The sequence below is a fragment of the Ovis canadensis genome, chromosome 26, assembly GCF_042477335.2.
Source record: "Ovis canadensis isolate MfBH-ARS-UI-01 breed Bighorn chromosome 26, ARS-UI_OviCan_v2, whole genome shotgun sequence".
NCBI lineage: Eukaryota > Metazoa > Chordata > Mammalia > Artiodactyla > Bovidae > Ovis > Ovis canadensis.
The window spans coordinates 49,462,660-49,483,869 of record NC_091270.1 but is presented as its reverse complement, the minus strand read 5'-3'; the positions used below and the strand labels follow the sequence as shown (position 1 = coordinate 49,483,869).

The 21,210-nt window shown below is 36.5% G+C and overlaps 1 protein-coding gene across 2 annotated transcripts in view; it reads right to left on the bottom strand.

Annotated features, from left to right (window-relative positions):
- Window positions 1-21,210, bottom strand: part of ADAM9 (ADAM metallopeptidase domain 9) — a 96,311-nt gene that overhangs the window by 67,451 nt on the left and 7,650 nt on the right. For both annotated transcript variants that reach the window (XR_011253455.1, XM_069572992.1), the window contains exons 2-5: window positions 16,648-16,745; window positions 13,802-13,860; window positions 6,069-6,147; window positions 144-220 (exon numbers count right to left, since the gene is read on the bottom strand). Coding sequence is in view for 1 of the 2 variants with exons in the window: in XM_069572992.1 (XP_069429093.1) it covers window positions 144-220; window positions 6,069-6,147; window positions 13,802-13,860; window positions 16,648-16,745 (313 nt within the window). In the remaining variant the exon portion in view is untranslated. The remainder of the gene's footprint in view (window positions 1-143; window positions 221-6,068; window positions 6,148-13,801; window positions 13,861-16,647; window positions 16,746-21,210) is intronic.

Genomic DNA, 21,210 nt, shown 5'->3' with positions numbered 1-21,210 from the left:
TGAAACACAGTTAGAAAGACCTTCAGCAACATCAAAGTAAAATCTAAATTTAAGTACCCTAAAATGACTTGTGCTGGAGACAGAGATAAGTAAAGGGAAAAGAATTAAGGGAATGAAAAACTGCTGACAAAGAAGTTCCTTACCTGAGTCCGAAACAGTCGCTGAGTGCAATGGATGAATCGTAAGTGCCCTCCACATATCCCCGATAATGACAATGATTCTAAATGATTTTAAAAAAAGTGTCATCTTCAAAATACTATTACCTTGCTGAAAATCATCAATAGAGAGTGCAGAACTAAAAGTTATTTAAGGCCAATCAACTAAACTTTTTATTCTATTATTGGTTTAATCACTAAATCATGTCTGACTCTTGACAGGCCATGCACTGTAGCCCGCCAGGCTCCTCTGTCCGTGGGATTCTCCAGGCAAGGATACTGGAGTGAGTTGCCATTTCCTTCTCCAATTCTATTATTGGCATCCCATAATTATCACATGGCAGTCTTTGGACTATCTTCAGACTGTCTATCACCCTATGGGTACAAAGAATTTGAATTTCTGCCAAATTTTTAAGGCAGAAGTCCAGAGGATACTAAGTACAAACAACTCTACCCCAATAACCTTTAAACCTAGAAGCGGAACACGGCAGCATAATGTCATGTTTAACATTTTCAATCACAGGTAAGAAGACACCACAGCAGCCAACTGAAATCCAGTACAGAAGAGGATCTTGTGACAGACTAATGACACCAAGGGGGAAAACAATTCAGTACACAGCAAAAACAGTGACTTGGACTCTTTTTCTGCCTAAGCATATTGATTATATTATTATTGTTAGTTATACATTTAACCATCTTGATAAGTTAAAGACCGTTTATTCTTCATTTTGAGCAAGAAATTGACCAGTGGAAATATAAGCATATCACTTATTAATATCAGATTTTTTTAGTACACAAGGAGTTTTTTTTTTTTTCTCTCTTTAAAACAATTGTAAAGCACTGGGAGAAAAAAAAAAAAAACAGCCCAAGGGGAATAGGAGAAGGAGGAGGAGGACTAAACTTGCCAGATATTATTACATATCACCAGCCCTTAATAATTAAAATAGTAGGGTCCTCCTATTATACAGAGTGAAGTAAGCCAGAAAGAAAAACACCAATACAGTATACTAACGCATATATATGGAATTTAGAAAGATAGTAACGATAACCCTATATGTAAGACAGCAAAAGAGACACAGATGTATAGAACAGTCTTTTGGACTCTGTGGGAGAGGGCAAGGGTACGATGATTTGGGAGAATGGCATTGAAACATGTATAATATCATATATGAAACAAGTCTCCAGCCCAGGTTCAATGCGTGATACTCGATGCTTCGGGCTGGTGCACTGGGACGACCCAGAGGGATGGTACGGGGAGGAAGGAGGGAGGGAGGTTCAGGATGGGGAACACGTGTATACCTGTGGCAGATACATGCTGATGTATGGCAAAACCAATGCAATACTGTAAAGTAATTAGCCTCCAATTAAAATAAATAAATTTATATTTAAAAAAAAAAAAAAACAGTAGGGTCCTGGTGGTGCATTAACTGAGAGACCAACCAGTGGAGCAGAACACAGTCTCAAAACAGATCAAAATACATGTGGAACCTTATATGATAAAAGTGGTCATCTCAAATCACCGAGGAAAAGATGCACTTGTAATAACTGGTGCTCAGCCCACGGATTAGACATTTGAGAAAGGATAAAAGTAGATCCATACTTCACATTATACATAAGAATAAGCTCCAGGATGGGGTGGGGAGGGAGGTTCAAGACGGGGAGATACATGTGAACTCATATGGAAGAAAACAAATTAAAAGAAGAAAAAGCTCCAAATGGATCAAGAATCGAAACACTAAAAAAGATGAACCTATGCAAGAACTAAAAGAAAACGTAGCTGAATTCCTCTTTAACCTGGGGTAGAGAAAGACTTTCTATCACTCAAAATCTTGCTGTAACAGGAGGAAAGACCGATCATTTTTACTGCATTAAAAAAATAAAAAAGATTTTAAAACTTCCACATTAAAAGAAACACCAAGAAAAAGTAAAAAGACAACTCACAGACTAGAGGGAATTATTTGTAACTTTTATCATAGCTAAAACTATACTACAGTATAATACAAAGAACTTTGAAACTTTAAAGGGGAAAGATTAAATCCAACAGAAGATGGTGCAAAACGACACAGGATGCTTGGGGCTGGTGCACTGGGATGACCCAGAGAGATGGTATGGGGAGGGAGGTGGGAGGAGGGTTCAGGATTGGGAACTCATGTATACCAGTGGCGGATTCATGTTGATGTATGGCAAAACCAATACAGTACTGTAAAGTAAAATAAAGTAAAAGTAAAAAAAAAGAGTTGAACAGACAATTTACAAAAGGTATAAAAATGCCCTTATATAAATGAAAAGACTTCAGTTTCACTCATGATAAAGTAAGAACCCGTGCATCAATGCTGATGTAAACAAATAAGAAGGAAAAACTCTTGACAGGAGAAACAAATACAACAGTGCATATAGAGGCACTGATGAAGTTAGGAAATCACCATTTTAACAACCACCATAACAACTGAGGCAAATATTAAATACTGAAGCCAGTGAGTAAAAATTTGAGAAGTAATGGGATAGTTACAAAGCCTCAAAATATCTAGCCAAAAGATTAACTAAAAGAGCAAAAACAGTAACTTCACAGAGAAGAAACTGAGCAGACAACTCCTTAATAATCAACGTTAACACTGTCAGTGATAAACTAATTACAGGACATGCTCATGATACGATACAGGGAACCCTTCAGGGTGGATCCCTGCCAAAGGTGCATAACCTGAATCTGATTGTGAGTAAACATCACACAAACTCAAACTGCAGGACATTCTACAAGACGTCAGCCTGTACTTCTCAAAAATGCCCATGTCATGAAATACAAGGGAAGACCAAGGATTTCTAGACTAAAAGAGATGGAAGACTGCTTGGTGCAACACATGAACTTGAATTTCCTTTCACTATACAGTACATCTTTAGGGTAATGAACTAAAACAAACATCAATAAGGTCTGTAATTGAGTGACAGTATTGCTTCAATGTTAACTTCCTAATTCTGAGAACTATACTATGGTGACTTCTTTTGAAGTTCTTGTTTTTAGGATATTTACACTGAAATATTTAAAGGGTAAAAGGACACCAGGTGTACAACATGCTCTTCAGGGGGAAAAAAATAGAGAGAAAAGGATAAAGTACGTATGATAAATGTACTCAGAGAATCTGGGTGAAGGGTGCACATGACTGTTTTCTATTATTCCTGCAACTAATGTGAGAATTTCTGAAAAAATTAAAAAATTATGCACTAAACAACACAGGCTAAATTTCAACATTTTACAGCTTTTTCCAGTGTGGGGTTATTTACAACCACTGTTTTTCTTTCTAGCACTTTGAAGTTAAAGTCTAGCTTTGAGTTTGTCTTCTCACCAGAGGGAAAGAAATATCTCTTCTATTACAGATGGGGTAGCACTTATGAAATAGTAACACAGTAACTCACAAAATTAAATTTTTGTGTTAAATTTGTTAGCGAAGCGTCTCACTTCAATTACTATAGAAGGGCTCATCATTTGACATGACTGAAATTTAGCACTTGATCACTTAATCTACCAGCTTGATGGTATTTCTTTAATAACTTGGTTTTATTAAATCTTTAGTTTTTAAAAAAACAACAAATCCTATTTTGCAAGTTTGCAAAACACCTAATTGCATCTGATGATTATAGTAAAGGTAAAATGGCATAAAGCCAGAGAGCTTGAGACAGTCTTTTCAGAGCAAAGGAGCATTCATTAATAGAGGGAGTAAGTTAAAGCACTTTCTAATGCATTTGCAAGGCACCCAAAGGTCTAAGACTAATGCTAATTTGGAATTTTGACTTCACATACCAACTTATATCAAGTGGTTATTAAAACTGTGTTTCTTTGTAAAAAATATGGCCTTGCAGAAGACGCTGATGATGAAAGCCACATGAGAGATTTACAAATTAATTTAAATAGAAGAATCACAAGGGAAAGCATCTACATTTTTCAGTGTGACTTAACTGTATTTTTTAATTTATTTATTTATTTATTTTACTCTACAATGTTGTATTGGTTTTGCCATACATTGACTTGAATCCACCACGGGTGTATACGTGTTCCCCATCCTGAATCCCCCTCCCACCTCCCTCCCCATCCCATCCCTGTGGGTCATCTCAGTGCACCAGCCCCGAGCACCCTGTATCACGCATCAAACCTGGACTGGCGATTCGTTTCACATACGATATTTTACATGTTTCAATGCCATTCTCCCATATCATCCCACCCTTGCTCTCTCCCACAGAGTCCAACTTAATTGCATTTTCTGAACATTAAACGTCTATGTCATCATGATATCTCACAATGTTGTCACACACAGAAAAATCTTAGTACCAAAGTTTTAATTGCTAGCTCAGATCCACAGTCACAATTTTGTCTGAATTCAAAATTATTCCATTTTTATCTATCTGAAACTATCTATATTCAATAGCCAATAAGTGAAAGGCTTCATTTGTCTTAGTTTATATTTTTCAAACACCCAAGAAAACATAATTAAATTGTAATACTTTATAAAAGTTGCATAAATTTCCATATAACTAAAATCTATTTTTAGCATATAAACTTTCAATAATAGTAACAAAAAATATTTACTGAGTTCATAGTTGTTGGACTGACTAGTAAATATCTTACCAGTATTAACTCATTTAAACTTCTAATATCCACATGAAGTTATAATTATTATTACCATTTTAGGGTGAGGACACTAAGGCACAAATAGGCTAAAGACACTTGACCAGCAAATAAATAACAGAGACAGGAATCAAGTCCAAGCCGTGTGTGTCACCAAAATCCAGGCCAAGAAACCTCTCCAAGAGAGTAAGAATGCCTTTTTAAAAAATCACTGCCTTCATTGAGTGGTATAAATTATGTAGTCTTTGGTCTTATGCTATAGTAATCTTCAGAAGGATGACTGGATGGATGGATTGATGAATGGATGATCTGCAGTCCAGTTAATGCTATCCATACATTTAAACTGCTCTACTATTTTGCTGTTCAACACCAGACAAACAATAAAAGAAGTAAAACAACACACTTTTCAAAAAAATAAAACAAACAAACAGAACACTAAGATAAAAAAATCAGAAAATTGGCCAGAAAAGAATAGGTCTAAGTCAGCATTGCCTTTTTTTAAAAAAGTCTTATAAATAATCTAAAATAAAGCTTTTGCTTTCTATTTATTTGAAGAGTGCTGCAAAAATACAAAACTAACACAACTCCACCTAGCAAAATGTAACAAAACTCAGGGGAAAAACAATACATGCTTAACAGAGGTAAAGATTTCTCCTGAAAACTATAGCAAAAAAAAATAATAATAATAACAGGTAACATCTAACTGCCAAAAGGGACTTTAAGACATTCTTTCCAACTAAAATTAGAAGTGGTTATGCTCTAAATAAATAATACATAAAGCCAAAGTCAACATCTGTCAATTATTTCACATATTCCTCCAGTTCCATCTTCAGGAATACTCTGTTCTCTAATGCAGAGAGGACCACACTTCTTTATAAAACAATTATCAACAAAAAAGTAGAATATCTAATAGCAAACAAGTTCTTGTTCTTTACGTACTTATGGTAAGTCAAATGGTTTAATAAGAAGTTGAGATGTGCTTTATTCATCAAGTTTCAGCAAAATCAGAAATCAAAATATAAATCAAACTTTTCCCCTTCATGATCAATAGGGGTTATCATTAAGTAGAAGATTATTTTCCTGGTCTTTCAAAAACACACTTGACTTTAAAGAACGAGCAGAGCTATAAGGTAGTTTAATCTATGTCAATGTACCCACCACTCCCACCCCAGGACAGCACCATATATTATCATATCAAAGGATGCCCTCAGGTAACAGTCCAGAGCAGGTGAGGAGAATGCACTTTAAAATTATAATTGTTTTAAATTCTGTATATAGTCAAGAGGAAAATAAATTACCTGTGTATTAGGGTAGTCAGAGATCAGAGCCCCTTTCTTGTTGTAGGTATAAACTACAAAATCTTTGGGTAAAAGGTCTCTGCAAGAAGAATGAAACACACCATATAAGATTATTTTATCTCTTTACAGCTAAGAACACAACTTTTATAAGACATTCTTCATAGAAGAGATGAGCAAGAATAAAAACATTCACCTGATAAACTGCTGTTTAAAGAGGGAGCTGCCATAAAACATAAAGCCTATGAATGGACTTGCATCTGAAATCGTGTACATTCCAATCAGAAAGAAATGTTTGAGCTGCTCATCTGTTCTCATGGTCATAAAACACTGGTTGCAAAAAAGCATTTGTAAAGTCCTTTAAAGTTTTCTGATTTGTCTCATAGGAAAAGTATAAATTTGGTTATATGGTACATCATATTTCCAGAAGAAAATAAATTATTTTACCCTCTTTTAAATGTCCTGCATAAAGAAGTAGCACTCATTGCGTTTAATCTCTAAGTACAGGTCCATTATTTAAAGAAGCAATTATTGCTGATCCTTGAATCTTCCTCCCATGTTAAGGGAGATCTGCAGTGTAAACCACACGTGCAAAGACAGGGTTAGCTTTATTACAAAAAAATAAAAATAAAAATCCAATGACACTTGTTGAAGACAGTAAGGTCAACTTTATTATCAATGTTAAGTATAGAGACCACTGCAAAGAGATTTTACAGAGGGTTGGGGAGAAAGAGCAGGCTCAACTGCAAATACAGCATGGGCAAGTGGGAATTTTTAGCCAAGGAGCACAGTAGGGGGTCAGTGGATGGAAAACTCCTAAGAGGAAACATCAGGGATGAGGAGCATTCTGGCTAAACCAACCTAACAGATTCTTGCTGAAGACAGCCAGAGTAACCAGACATCACTGGGCGGGGAAGTGGGGTGGAAGATAAAGAACTTGATCAGACATCCAGAGTGATCAGATATGGGGGAGAGAGGGGAAATTCTTTCTAAAACTAGATTTTACAACAAACCACACTGATAGGGCTTGGAGAAGGTTCTGGAACTTGACTGAACTTTGGTCAAGCAAAAAACCTTTGTCAATCTCCTCTCTTGTTTAAGGAAAGAAATTATATTCTTCTTTCCTCTGAATAACACAAGCCCATTTCCTCATTCAGTTCTCTTTTGTTCATTACAGACCAGCTGAATCATCTGTTGGAACTTGGTAGAAGGGGATATTTACTGGGTGGAGATAGCAGTCAGGCGGTTAATGAGGGGAGTAGCTATGAAAACAAAAGAAAAACAAAGTTGAATAGTTAGAAACTGAGTTTCGGAGCTCAGTGGGCAGCCATCAAGATTTTTTTTAGACTTGAGCTTAGAGCATCTTCGAGCTTCCCTGGTGGCTCAGAAGGTAAAGTGTCTGCTTGCAATGTGGGAGACCTGGGTTCAATCCCTGGGTTGGGAAGATCTCCTAGAGAAGGAAATGGCAACCCACTCCAGTACTCTTGCCTGGAGAATCCCATGGACGGAGGAGCCTGGTGGGCTACAGTCCATGAGGTCGCAAAGAGTCAGACACGACTGAGCGACTTCACTTCCACTTTTTTTTTTTAATGTGGTGTGTATTTTATTTTTTTAAATTTGTTGTTTTTTTATTTTACTTTATTTTACTTTAAACAATACTGTATTGGTTTTGCCATAGGGCATCTTCAGATGGTACAATGAAAGCAGCACTGGTCACCTGACAAATTTTCCTGGTTTGAATGTCACTAGTGACAGCATCAGGTATTCTGATGAACTTCCTGAGTGGCCCACACCATAGGAGGCATAAAGATTGCCTACATGTGATCTGTTGAAACAGCCTTTTTTTGAAGGCTCCATCAATCTTCCAACTACAGCTTAGAGTTTCAAGAAAAGGGCGATTTTAGTTCTCAATGACTCGAAGTCAGAAAGGATAAAAATTGGAAATGATAACTTAGACGGTTATAGCCAGATACTGAAGGAAACTAGAAGAATTCAGGATTTGGTAAAGCTGGCAAAATATGCAAGATGAAAGCAGCAATGGTTCACTACAGGTTTCCACTGAAACAAACAAGAAAACCCCACATTCTCTCTATAGTCACCCCCATTTCTGTGAAAGATAAAGTAAGACTAATTTGTTTGCACAAAGTCTGGTCTCATTAAATTTGGCCTAGTTATCACATAAGTACAGTAAAAATAGTGATTGACCGTATAGTATTTCATTTGAATTTGCTTTGCTAGAGCATTTCAGAAGGAACCAAAGACGCCTAAGGCTAGGAAGCCAAGTCAAGAACTTGCCACCAGATATGCCTACAATCTATATATTTGGATAAACTCTCTTATTGAGGTCCCCTAAATATCCTGAGGTTCCTGGCCCTGCCACAAGTGATCTTCCTTACTAACCTGTAGGGCAAGAAATCCTGTAAGCCAGAACAAGCCAGTTTTTCCAAGGGGAGGTGTATAGACAATTGCCTTCTTAAAGTCAACCTTAGTTCCTTAAAGCTATCTGGTCATATCTGATTCAAAACACATCATTCCCAAATATGACATTACAATCAAAGCCTTGGTAATAAAACCAAGGTTTCCAATTGTTTCCTGTTACTACAAGGGCAGATTTTTAACTGACTTATGCAAATAACTTATACTGCCATGAAAAATAAGATGTGTTAACATATCAAATAACCCTTATTAGTTCAGTATCCCTTTTTGTAAGGAGAGGCAAATCCTTTGAGATTTTCCAAGATCCATTTGAGAAATCTCAAAGTTAGTTTGAGGTCAAAAAGACTCCAACTAGAACTTGATTTGGGGAAACTGTCAAACATGCCAAAAGGTTTCAACATTTGACTAAACTGGATCACAAGTGTCACTGTGAAACAACAAACACTTGACTGCCCATTCAGCCAAAGTCACAATTAAAAAATTTCAAAGACAAACACAGAAAGCTACATAGTTATTTTTAAAAAACAAAACTCTTAGTTCTCTTAATACTGAGAAGATTTGGTTTTCTCACATGATCAAAGACCTGATAAACACGTGTCACATAGGAAATTATCTTAAAACACATCTTATCTTCTCAAGCTATGTACTTAAACATAAAGAAAAACAACTAAACCAATAATCTAAGGAAACCTTGTTTTAAAAGAAAAAGAAAACCAAATTCTGGTTTTGCATTAATGTACTATTAATACTAGGCAAATTAAACAAACAAACCAAAAAGCCTTACAAATAAATCCATCCAACAGTAGCCAATTTTGACCACACAAGGAAAGATTCTTTTTCCAAGGTCCCTTTTCCACAAATTTTTTATATCACTCAGTTTTTGTTCCACATTTTTCTTCTTTTTCATTATGGAACAACCATTTATTCTACTTTGGGACAAAATTATTCTCTTTTTCCCTTAGCAAAACATCTTTTATATCCTTTCTTATCAAAAATATACCTTATTTTCCTTGCATATAGTTTGTTTTCTTTACCTTTATTATTCTTAAAAGCTTCATTTATGTATATTGATTAGATTTTAGTCGTTAGTAATCCTAATTTTCCTAATCCAATTTTTCCTAATTGCCTAAAAAGCAGGCAATTGCAAACTGTCTGCTACATGCTATTATTCTGTAGAAAATTTATGAATACATTATTTCATAATTTCTTGAGATGTATCTTTTTCATAGTATAATTTCTCATGCTTATCAAGAGACACAAATATATTTAGCTTCTCTATACCACATAAAAACAAGATGCCAAAGTAAATAAAGTTAAATTTCTCTTCAGCAATTAATATTTCAATATTTTATCTTATTTAGAAATTATCTAGTCAATGATTATCCATCTTTAACTTAGTATAGCTTTTAGGTTTCATGTTATGAAAAAAAATTTTGAAACTATTTTTAAGGAGACATAAAACTTAATTAACATTGAAAAGTTCACTTACTAACTTCTATGCCACTTACATCTATTTATTTTATTTGTTCTGAACAATTATTCTTGAATGAGTCATGAAAATTTCATGAGCCAATAATTAAACAAAGCTAGCTAGCGATCCATCATCTTAAGTTGTTTTTCTTATTGACAAATCAGGCAAGTATCCAAAAAAAAAAAAAAATCACAAAAGCAAAAAAAAAAATTATATATTTATGGTTCCTCCTCCTTTGTTTTTAACTGCCATGCTTGACATCAAGCAATTCTTTTTGTATTATGTATCTTGTTCTTTGGGTCGATTTATAATTTATAATCTTAAACATCTGAGAGAGATAACATAAGCTTATCTGAATAGTAAACAAAGGTAGAAAAAAATTGCATATCTGCATTACATATTTAATACTAACAACTCTGAAGTTGTCAGAGTTTATCAACAATTGTATCTACACTATAAAAACCAGCAAAAAGATTATTCAAGATGATGTGAACTTAAAAAAAAACTTGGGTTCGTGTCTGTATTCCCAAGAGTTTTAAGAAAATAATTTATGTAAGTGCTCATTCCACCTCTAAACCTATTTGAACTGGATATTAAGGGATTTTATAAATTAATGTGATTCATTTCCAGCAGGAATAAACTATCTCACATGTATACATACACATAGACATATATAAACATACAGACAGACACAAATAGAAAACATGGTTTTCATTTTAAAATTTTAGCCATGAGTTAGTAAAGCAGCAATATAATCTCACTGGTTTATCTCCACTTTGTATTTTCAACTGAATTGACTCTGGCAAATAAAACAAGTTAACGCTAAACCAATCAAAAGGATTCTTACTGAAGACAGACCATGGTGATCAGACATCACCTGGGAAGGATGGTGGAAGATGAGGAATTCGATCAGATACTGAGGGTCAGGGGGTTCTTGCTAACCTCACTTAGCAGGGTTCTTGCTAAAACCAGATTCTCCAACAAAGTGTACAGATAGGGCCCAAGAGAAGGTTCAGTAGCCTGACCAAAGTTAGGTCAAGCAAAGGCTCTGCATCCTTCACAGAACTGGAGCAGCAATATACTTATCTTCAGGGCTTATGGACAAGTCAGGGATGCAAGGTGCCAGCTAGTGGTTTACAATGCGACTCTTAAGGCTCTAAATCTCCAGGTGTCTAGACTGTTTTAAGAGATGGAGAGATGGATGGTTGGCATGGTGTTTAATCAGTTACACAGCCTGACTTCAGCCACGTGACCAGTGTGGTATAAAACAACCCCCTTGGTAAACACGTGCCTGGGCTACCCTGAAAAGGTGACGATTCACTCATATCTCAGTGATGCGTAATCTGAAGACACATGCACATCTGTACAACTGAGAAAGGACCCCAGGGGACTCTGCCTGGAAGTTCTTGAACCTTCGATGATTTCCTCTGCTGTCTTCGTCCTAAGTCCTGTCCCCTTTACCTTTATGAAAGTCTCTCTGAGTGAGCACGGGAGGAGCCTGTGGCGTCCTGAGTCATTTCAGTTATCCAACCGTGTTCAGTCGCTGCCCCATCTCTCCTCTCTCCCTAACATATACACACTCTTTGCTCCCTCTGGTGGTGAATTTAGAGAGAATAAACTGAAGAGGGTACTTGGCCTTGCTCTGCCCTTCTTCCTCCTTAGAAGTCACTGCCTGCCAGTGGGAACGAACTCCCCCGTGCTCCTCTAGGACAAGGACTGCCATGGTGCACAGCACTGATGTGAGTGGCTGAATCTGCCTAATCCAGGGTTCAGGACTCACAGGTCCATTGGGCTCTCGTTCTCTGGTAAATCCCCTAACCCAGCCCTCATCAACCATGAGAGGGATATTTTAACCTTCTATCTAACTCACTCCTTTATTTTATCTTTAAATTTTTTCAGCACAAGGAGAGAAGAGGTGTGCTATCTTTTGCCACACAACACCCGAGTCCCAGCCAAATACCCCAATGTAAGCCATTATGTACATCCCTCTGTAAGGAGGCTTCATTGTTTTCACCAAGAGATTCATGGTCCAAAACAAGTTAGGCCCTGGGAGGAAAAAAGTAAGCACTCAAACAGACTCACTTCTTCACTCAGAGCCATAATAGGCTATCTACCCTAACTCTTTCTCACTAGTGATCAATAGCTTTGATGACTGCTTCTCGAAGACATTCAAAGACCTGGCAACTCTCAACAAATGCCTGGAAAAGTACTATTTGCCCCCCCAATTCAAGAAGCATAGGAATGTAGACACAACATCACACACACACATATACATCACTAGACTTCAGGTCAAATAACTAGAATATGTGCCCCTTTCACAAACTATGTGATGCTGAGTAAATCAAGTAAACTTCCTGAACCCTAGCATTCTGAGTATGAAGCAAGGGCCACAAGACTCCTCTATTATCAAATTGATATGATAGTCTAATAAATGACATACAGTTGAGGAAAATGTTTTATAAGCTGAAGCTAGGCAAATATAAGAAATGTTATTATGTTGATATCATTTTAATTTGCATTTCCTATAGAAAGAGTAGAAAATATTTATAGCTATTAAAAATTCTTGTATACAGTGACATCATCACATTGGAGACAAACTGGACCTCAGGAGTTCTGAGAAAATTAATAAGTAATACAATTAAAAGTACCGGGTACAGTGCCCAGGACACAAAAAGCCTCTCTGTCTGAAAAAATCTGTCGCAGTGCCTAAAGCCCTGCCAGAGAGATCTCACTCTCTTCAGCTCAGCATTCTCTTCTAAGATAAAAAGTGTTATTCAAACTTGAGGGTCGGTAAAAAATTGCCCAGGATGGAAGCTTGTTGAAACACAGATGGCTGTGACACCTCCCCAAATTCTGCTTCATTCCAGGGGTGGACCTGAGAATTTGCATTTCTAGAAACTCCCAGGAGCTGCTGCTTCTAGTTCTGGGAGACATCTCTGAGCAGCACTTTACATCCCATCAATCATACCTTCATGTAAAGGAGTCTATTAGGCTGCTTTTTTCTGAAATCTCTCACGAAAAGATACTGGAAGTTCAGCTTCATAAGAAAAGGGAGGACAGGGAAGGATGGGCCACAAGACAGTGGTTGGCTCAGCACAGTCAGAAGCATAGAATTTCAAAAAAGCAACAGAAGTACACAGATTACCAAGGCAGGATCAGGTGAAAATATGCCAAAACTAAAAAGGAGGGCGACAGACCACTCCTATGGACTGAACGCTTGTGTCCCCTCCAAAATTCCTATGCTGAAGCCTTAACCTCCAGTGTGGCTATACTTGGAGATGGGGCCCACTAAGGAAATTATGGTTAAATGAGGTGCTAAGGATGGGGCCCTGAGCCAATGGGATTAGCGTCCTCATAAGAAGAAACACCAGAGAGCTCACTCCTCCATCTACCCCACTTCCCAGCCAGAAGAGCCTGCATCCCAAGAAGAGAGTCCTCATCAGACATTAATGCTGGCAACTTGATCTTAGATTTCCAGTCCTGGGAGAAAATAAGTGTCTGTTGTTTAAGTCTGTAGTATTTCACTGTGGCAGCTCTAGCAGACAGATAACTACTAGACTTCTTTACCACCTGCTCAGTGGTTTCTTGGGCCAGTCATGATTTTAAAGTTTTCTTAAGTACAACCTTCTCTTCCTTTAATTTAGATTTATTTTCCCTTGCTCAAGTGTCAGTGGAAACGCAAAATTGTAGGGATTTTTCCATACTTCTACTCTTATTAGTCTCACCTTCTTAACAACCTACTAAGCAATATCTAACTAGAAAAGAAACCCATATAGTATTGAAAAAAGAAAAAAATTACCAAAAAGGCAAAGTAAATTAAATTTCTTACTTATTCCTTTCCAAGTGAATTATATGCTCTTTTCCTTCAGCTTGAATGACATAAGATACCTAAATGCACAAAGGAGAAAAGAACAATAAAACACTATCTTCTAAATAACTTTGCAACAACAGGTATTTAAAGGACACTAGAAATTCCATCCTGAATGAAAATAATTTGGTACTGACTGGAACTCTTTTATGAAACAACCTGAAATATGCCCATAAATAATAAAAATGGACTCTGATCATCCCTATCTTCTTTTAATAACCTATTATGGAAAACGACCTGCATGTTTATCTAAAGTCTTCTTCAATTAATTTACAATTGTGATTGAGCTATAACTTCAGGGATTATTTTTACTAAATCCATTCCTGTATTACCTATAGTGAAAAGTAATTCTTCCTTTTGTTTAAATCTAATGAACCTCTTAGTTTCAAAAGATTATCCCTTGTTCTCGGTATCTGAAAGCTAGATGAAATTAATACACTTTTATAACTTTATATCTTCACAGGACTTAACACATTTCATCAGTTCTAAACCTACTTTTTCCCCCTCACAGCTCTGTGAACATCTCTGAAATTGGGACACATCGTACAGAGGCAAAGTAGTCTAACTGGCAGCAGTCTGTTTCTTTCTTAATTACTGGCACATTAAATAACAGTGTACCTCATGAAGACCGTGTCTCAGAATCAAAGAACTGAGATAAGTCAACTTACATATCCTCTGCTTGTGGGATCCTCTTCTCTACCTTAAACATTAAAATAACTTCCCCGTGACTTACCGTTTCATTAGCCAGAAGCACTTAATGTGATCTCTAGAAACTTAATTCTAATAAAAAAGAGAGTCATGGAGGGACTCAATGAACAATAATATTATCAGAAGTGTCCTTATTATTAGAATTAAGTAATAATTAAAATAATAAGTGATTATTATTCTCCCTACTGCTTCTGGACTCCAAGTGAACACTTTGCCAAGAAACAGCAGGATCCACTTTCCTCGGGCACTTTAGCATCTGACTCCTAAGGCTGAGACCGGATCCACGTCCTGGGGTTCTACTTCCAAATTCTGCGTGGGGACCTCCATCTCTAGAAGCTACAAAAACACCAATCTCTTTGCACAGTTTTGGCATGTGTCTTTCTATTCCTTTCTGCTCTTGGGCAAATACAGGATATAAAAACACCACTCATCTCCCCTGAGAAGAATTCTGAGAATTCATGACATTACATTCTTCCCCCAAACAGCTGCCTGCGTTGCTCATTCCCTTCCTTCTAGTCTCTGTTCTCCTACAGTCACCTTCTTAGGAAGGTCTTCCCAGGCTGTCCTAGTAAAAAAGACAAACCCTCCTACCCCTCACCCCCAGTTCCAATACTCCCCAATTCCTTGCTGCTTTAATGTTCCCCACAATGATTATTACCATCTCGCCTGTGTGCTAAGTCGCTTCAGTCATGTCCGACTCCATGCGACCCTATAGACTGCAGCCCGCCAGGCTCCTCTGTCCATGGGATTCTCCAGGCAAGAATACTGGAGTGGGTTGCCATTTCCTCCTCCAGGGGATCTTCCTGAGCCAGGCTCGAACTCACATCTCTCATGTCTAACCTGCACTGGCAGATGGACTCTTTACCATCTTAAGTAATTTCTATTATTAATCTTACAATTATATTTCTTATTTGTCTCTGTCTCTCCTCCCATGAGAATGGAAGCTCCACAGGGACATAATTCTGTCTGTTTTATTCACACTATATCCCTAGGGCTTAAATGGTGCTTCCATCTCTTTCCCGATTATTTATCAGAGTACATGTGAGACATTCACTACAATCTCAAGTATCTATGAGTGCAAAGCTGATGAAGATCATCAGAGACACGATGAAGTAGAAAAACACTGTCCCTATGCTACTAACTGAAGGGGGAAAATAACAATGAAAACACAAATTAATAAAGGTGAAACAAAATTAAAGAGGAGAATGTCCAGTTCAAAACAAAGCAAGGAAAAATTATAAACCGTTCCACTGGAAGGAGATCTTAGAGTTATATACTCCTCATTTATAAAGAAGTAAATGAAGACAAATGATCTACCCAATCCATGGTAATGCCCAGAGGGAGGGTAACTCTGAAAGTTCCTGATGTTAGCTCCAGTGTACTCTTCACTCTGCCTACTCCCTAAACAATATACAACCTATCTCACAGCTAGAAATACTTTGTCAATTCAGAGATAATAAGCTAAACTCTTTATCCTCATCACTTGTTACTGGTAAATCATAACAAAGTTAAATTATATTTCAATGAAGTTGAAGGGTTTGCAAAATCAGTTGATATCCAAATACATTATTTCTAAACTTTACAATAAGAGAAAAATAATACTGAAAAATAATTTTTGTGCATTGTTAGTATAGTATGTTTCTTCCATATGGCAATAAAACTCTTTTGCAAACATTCCCAGATATAAAAATACATGCATATAACACACATTCTCCAGTGTCCGTGAAGATTCAGCATACAGTACTCTACCTATCATACGCTAAGAGAGAGGTGAACTCTTGTTGTAAGAAGACCACTGTAACCATCACCAGTCAGGTAAGGGTCAGAGGTCTATGTAACCAGCATCCTATACTGGTCACTGACTTTTATTTAACTGACTATTTCACCCACTTATGTTTCAAACTGATTAATTGTCTTTAAAAAAAAAACAAGCTGCTAAGAATCAATATGTCACTTTTACTAGAATAATGTCCAATGGATACGAGTGCCATAAGCATGGATCAACATTACTCACTGAACCAATCAGTAATGAAGATAACATTATTGTCTCAAAATGAGTGAAACTGAAATACATACATATTTCTCAAGAGATAATTTACCTGCTCTGAGAAGGGCCTAGGGGCTTCTCTTCGTTCTCGAGTTAATCTCCAAGGAGTTATAATTTCATAAGAAGAGAGATGGGAGGTCTGTTGAAAGCCTACAGAATAAGGAACAACAAACATTACATAACAACTGAACCTGAAAAACTACATTCCCCCCAAAATACAACGGAAATCAAAAGCCAAATGTTCAAAAAGAGAGATGAATGTTCAAATCATGGAAAAATCATCTGACATTCTCACATTAAAATACGTAGTCTTAGAACTTCTCTGGTGGTCCAGTGGTTAAGACTCTATGCTGACAATGCAGGGGGTGTGGGTTTGATCCCTGGTCAGGGAATTAAGATTCCACATGCCATGCAGCACAACCAAAAGGTAAGAAAATTAAAAATTAGTAATAAAAAATAAAATATTCTGTTTTATATAAAGTTTTATAGGAAAATAGCAATATACCAGATAGTATAAAGGGGAAGAAATGTATTTCTTAAAAACAAGGATGTCAGCCTTTATCCAAATAGTATATACACAGCAATCATTTTCAAACAATTTTTTAGCTATAAACCCTAACCCTCTGTCTTAAAAGAAATCTTAAGATATAAACACAAAGGAAAAAAAATGCTCCTGTGGGGAAATGGAGCGAAGGCTCTGTTCACTTTCTCTCATTTCCCACCTTCACCCAACATGAATGACATCCCGAGATGGTATGGGGATGCCTACAAAACGGTCAGGGACAATAAAAGGAAAAAGTTACTTTTAATGCCTGATGTATTAACTCTAATAAGTAAACACCTAACAATGTAGCAATTATCTCCAATGAAATTACTGCTATTAATCTGTTCTAAAAACTTGAATAGTTAAAATGTATAAAAAATGAAGAACTCAGAACCATCATTCAAGACTTTCTCCCAATTCCAATCTGTACAGCTCACCACAGAGTGGAATCATGGCTGAACCGGGCCTGGCTTCGAAAATCATCACTTGAAAGGGGAGAGGGGTAAACTAGGAGTGTGGAGGTCACAGATACACACCACTGTATGTAAAACAGACAGCAACAAGGAACTACTGAAAAGAATCTGAAAAAAAATGAATATACATGCATATATATACATAACTGAATCACTTTGCTGTACACCTGAAACACATACAACATTGTAAATCAACCATACTCCAATAAAAGCTAAAAAAATGAAAATAAAATAAAGGACCTTATGTTACTGTATGGCACAAGGAACTAAATTCAATATCTTATAATAATATATAATAGAAAATAATATGAATATATATAACTGAATCACTTTGCTGTACCCTTGGAAATAACACAGTATTGTAAGTCATCTATACTTCAATTTTAAAAAATAAGATCTACATAAAAGAATAAAAATGAAAATAAGTAAATATAACAATGAGCACAAAGTCATCTTGTTTCATTGTCACTGAAGTAATCAAGCAGGATTTATGTATAAATACAAAATTTTATTGTTAGGATCCGATTTGGTATTTCTGAAACTACCAAAGGTATTAAATAATCATGTATTATTTGAAAAATAACATAACTATAAAAAAAAATAAAGTCATCACTTAAGCAAAATTTGGACATAATTAAAACAAGCGATATAAATCCCTTAGGAAGACACACCCCCATGCTGGCATCTGATAAAGTCTCATTTTAACACTGCATAGATATATGAAAATCTTGAGGAATTAGTGTTAATTTTTTAAAGTGTAATAAGCATACTGTGGGTAAGGTTTTCTTTAAAAGTCCTGATGTCATAGAGATTCATTCTAAATATTCAAGAGCAAGATGACATGATATCCAGGATTTGCATCAAAATAATTCAGTATGCATTTGAGGGATCAGACACATATGAAATTATATTAAAATCTGGATTATATTTAGTTATATTAAAATCTAGGTACACAGGAGTTTGTTACTTTTTTTTTTCCTTTTGGCTGCGGCATGCAGGAATCTTTGTTCCCTGACCAGGAATCAAACCTGCGCCCCCTGCAGTGGAAGTGCAGAGCCTTAACCACTGGACCACCAGGAAAGTCCCTTTTTTTCTTTTTCCTTTTTATTACTCTTCTCTCTACTGTTGTGTATGTTTAAATTTCTTATAGTAAAATAACATTTTTAAAAGTAATAATCTATAGGGAGTGGGAGGAGGGGAGAGACTTTTATTTTTACCTTCACTTCATAAACTCTGTATTATTTATAATCTCTATGAAATGTTAAAAATACAGCATGTATCCTATATATGAGACCACAGTGCATGCTAAGTTGCTTCAGTCATGTCCAATTCTGAGTGACCCTATGAACTGTAGCCCACCAGGCTCCTCTGTCCATGGGATTTCCCAGGCAAGAATACTGGAGAGAGTTGCCATGCCCTCTTGCAGGGGATCTTCCCCATCCAGAGATGGAACCCATGTCTCTTATGTCTCCTATATTGGCAGGCGGGTTCTTTACCACTAGCACCACCTGGGAAGCCCTGAGACCATGGTGCTGGTGGTTTAATTGCTCAGTCGTGTCCAACTCTTGTGACCACATGGACTGCAGCCCTCCAGGCTCCTCTGTCCACGGGATTTTCCAGGCAAGAATACCAGAATGGATTGCCATTTCCTTCCCTATGTATGAGACCATAAGGTGTGTCATAAACAAACATGGAGGTATCATAAGTAAACATGCCAAACTTGTTTAAAGCGATTACCACCATGGAATAGAACTACAGAGTAATGAGATAAGGACTCAGACTTTTATTTCCTGAACTCAAGCCTGACTGTATTGTTTTAATTTGTTTTTCTAATGAGTATTCTGAAACCCCAAATTACTGCTGAAATTAAAAGGGGAGGAAAAAAGGTGTTTCTTCAATGTAAACAAAAAAATATAAACTACTTAAAGTACTGATTATCTAGCATCTCATCATCTAATGTCTACCCATCAGTCTCATTAACTCCACATCTAGATTATGACACCTTCTACTCCCACTCACCTCCTTTCCATCCAAACTCTTAACAGTCATTCAGTCCTGAACTGCCTTATGTCCCTCAGAGGTCTCAAATGCAGATTAAAATGAAGTCTAACCTTCCACAAAACACCACTGTGCATTAAAATGTCTATAATCTTCTGGTTTGCAATTTTTAAAGAAACAATGTAAACAGGAAAATATAACTTATTTCATGTTCAATACAACACGTCACACTAACAGTTTTCAAACTCTTTACCCTGTTTGGCATAACAGCAACTAAATGGGGCTTCACATCATTACATAAAAATACCAGAAATGGATTCCAATACTCACAAAAGCAATCAAGGGCTGGTTGACATAAGGCGTCCTTATGACACACTATGACAAAATATCCCTCAGATATTTGGAGTTGTCAGTTGGGAGCCATCTCAAAAGAAATCCATGGCCTTAACAGATGCAGGTTTCAAAGCACTAAGTAAAAATATCCTTAATCCTAAATTAACTGAGGTATAGGACTATTTCCTCACCCAAAATAAACCTTTCAAGGACCTTCAGTTTTCTCAAATTCCCTTAATATTTTTGTTCTAGATCATGGTCATTTGTTCAACTACTAGGACAGTCACTCCAGAAGGAATGATAGGAATAAAATGCCTTCCATGGATAACAGATGAGAAGCTCCGTGTGATAAAAAGTCAATCATTCTGTGCATTTATATGCATTTCCTGAGATTCTATAAATATTTCAAAATAAAAGATTTTTTAAGTAAATCATTACAGGCAGGGACATAAATGTTAGTAGGCTCAGGCAACTGTTACACTAGGAGCTAAACCATATGCAACTCAACTGAAATTTCTTTGTTACAACTCAGAAACAAAGATCACAGAGAAAAAGAAATACCTCAGAAAAGATAACTACAAATGAGCAGGCACATATCTAAAGAGCTCTCACACTGAAACCTGTTAAGGTCAGGACTAATTTCCAGCCAGGACTGAAGCTATGGATTTTTTTTTTACCAAGATTGTTAGCCAAGAATGAAAATCCAATAAAGGAATATAAGACACATCCTTTCCTTCCATACATTTTCAACCACAATTCTTGTTTTGGAAAAGAAAGCAAAATTAATCATTTATCTTTTAAAGGCTTTCACAACTACAACACACCAAAATAACTTCTACACATAAGAGCTATTATTCTGTAACTGACTTCTTGGTTTTAAAATCCAAAGATCCACTTTCTGAGTGCCTTAGGAGTTCAAAACATCATGAGAAATGCACATATTACGGTTATGTCATTCAAAAATAAATATATACTAGTTGTATGAAAACTCTCCTTCCCATATTTTTTCAACACTCCTTTATCACTAGTCTGGGCTTATTTGTATTCTTTTTCCTGTTCATACCTTGCACAGATTTTCCCCAAATTCCTTTTATTCTTTAGTCTTTAATTAGTAGCCCTTTCTCATGGGAATCAAAAGACCAAGTTTCCCATGTCACTGTGAAGGACATGCATCCACATTATTTGTACTACAAAGCTTCAGCCTCAGCACTATTGACATTTGGAGCCAGAAAACTCTTTGCTGTGCGTGTTTTTCTGGCCAAAGCAG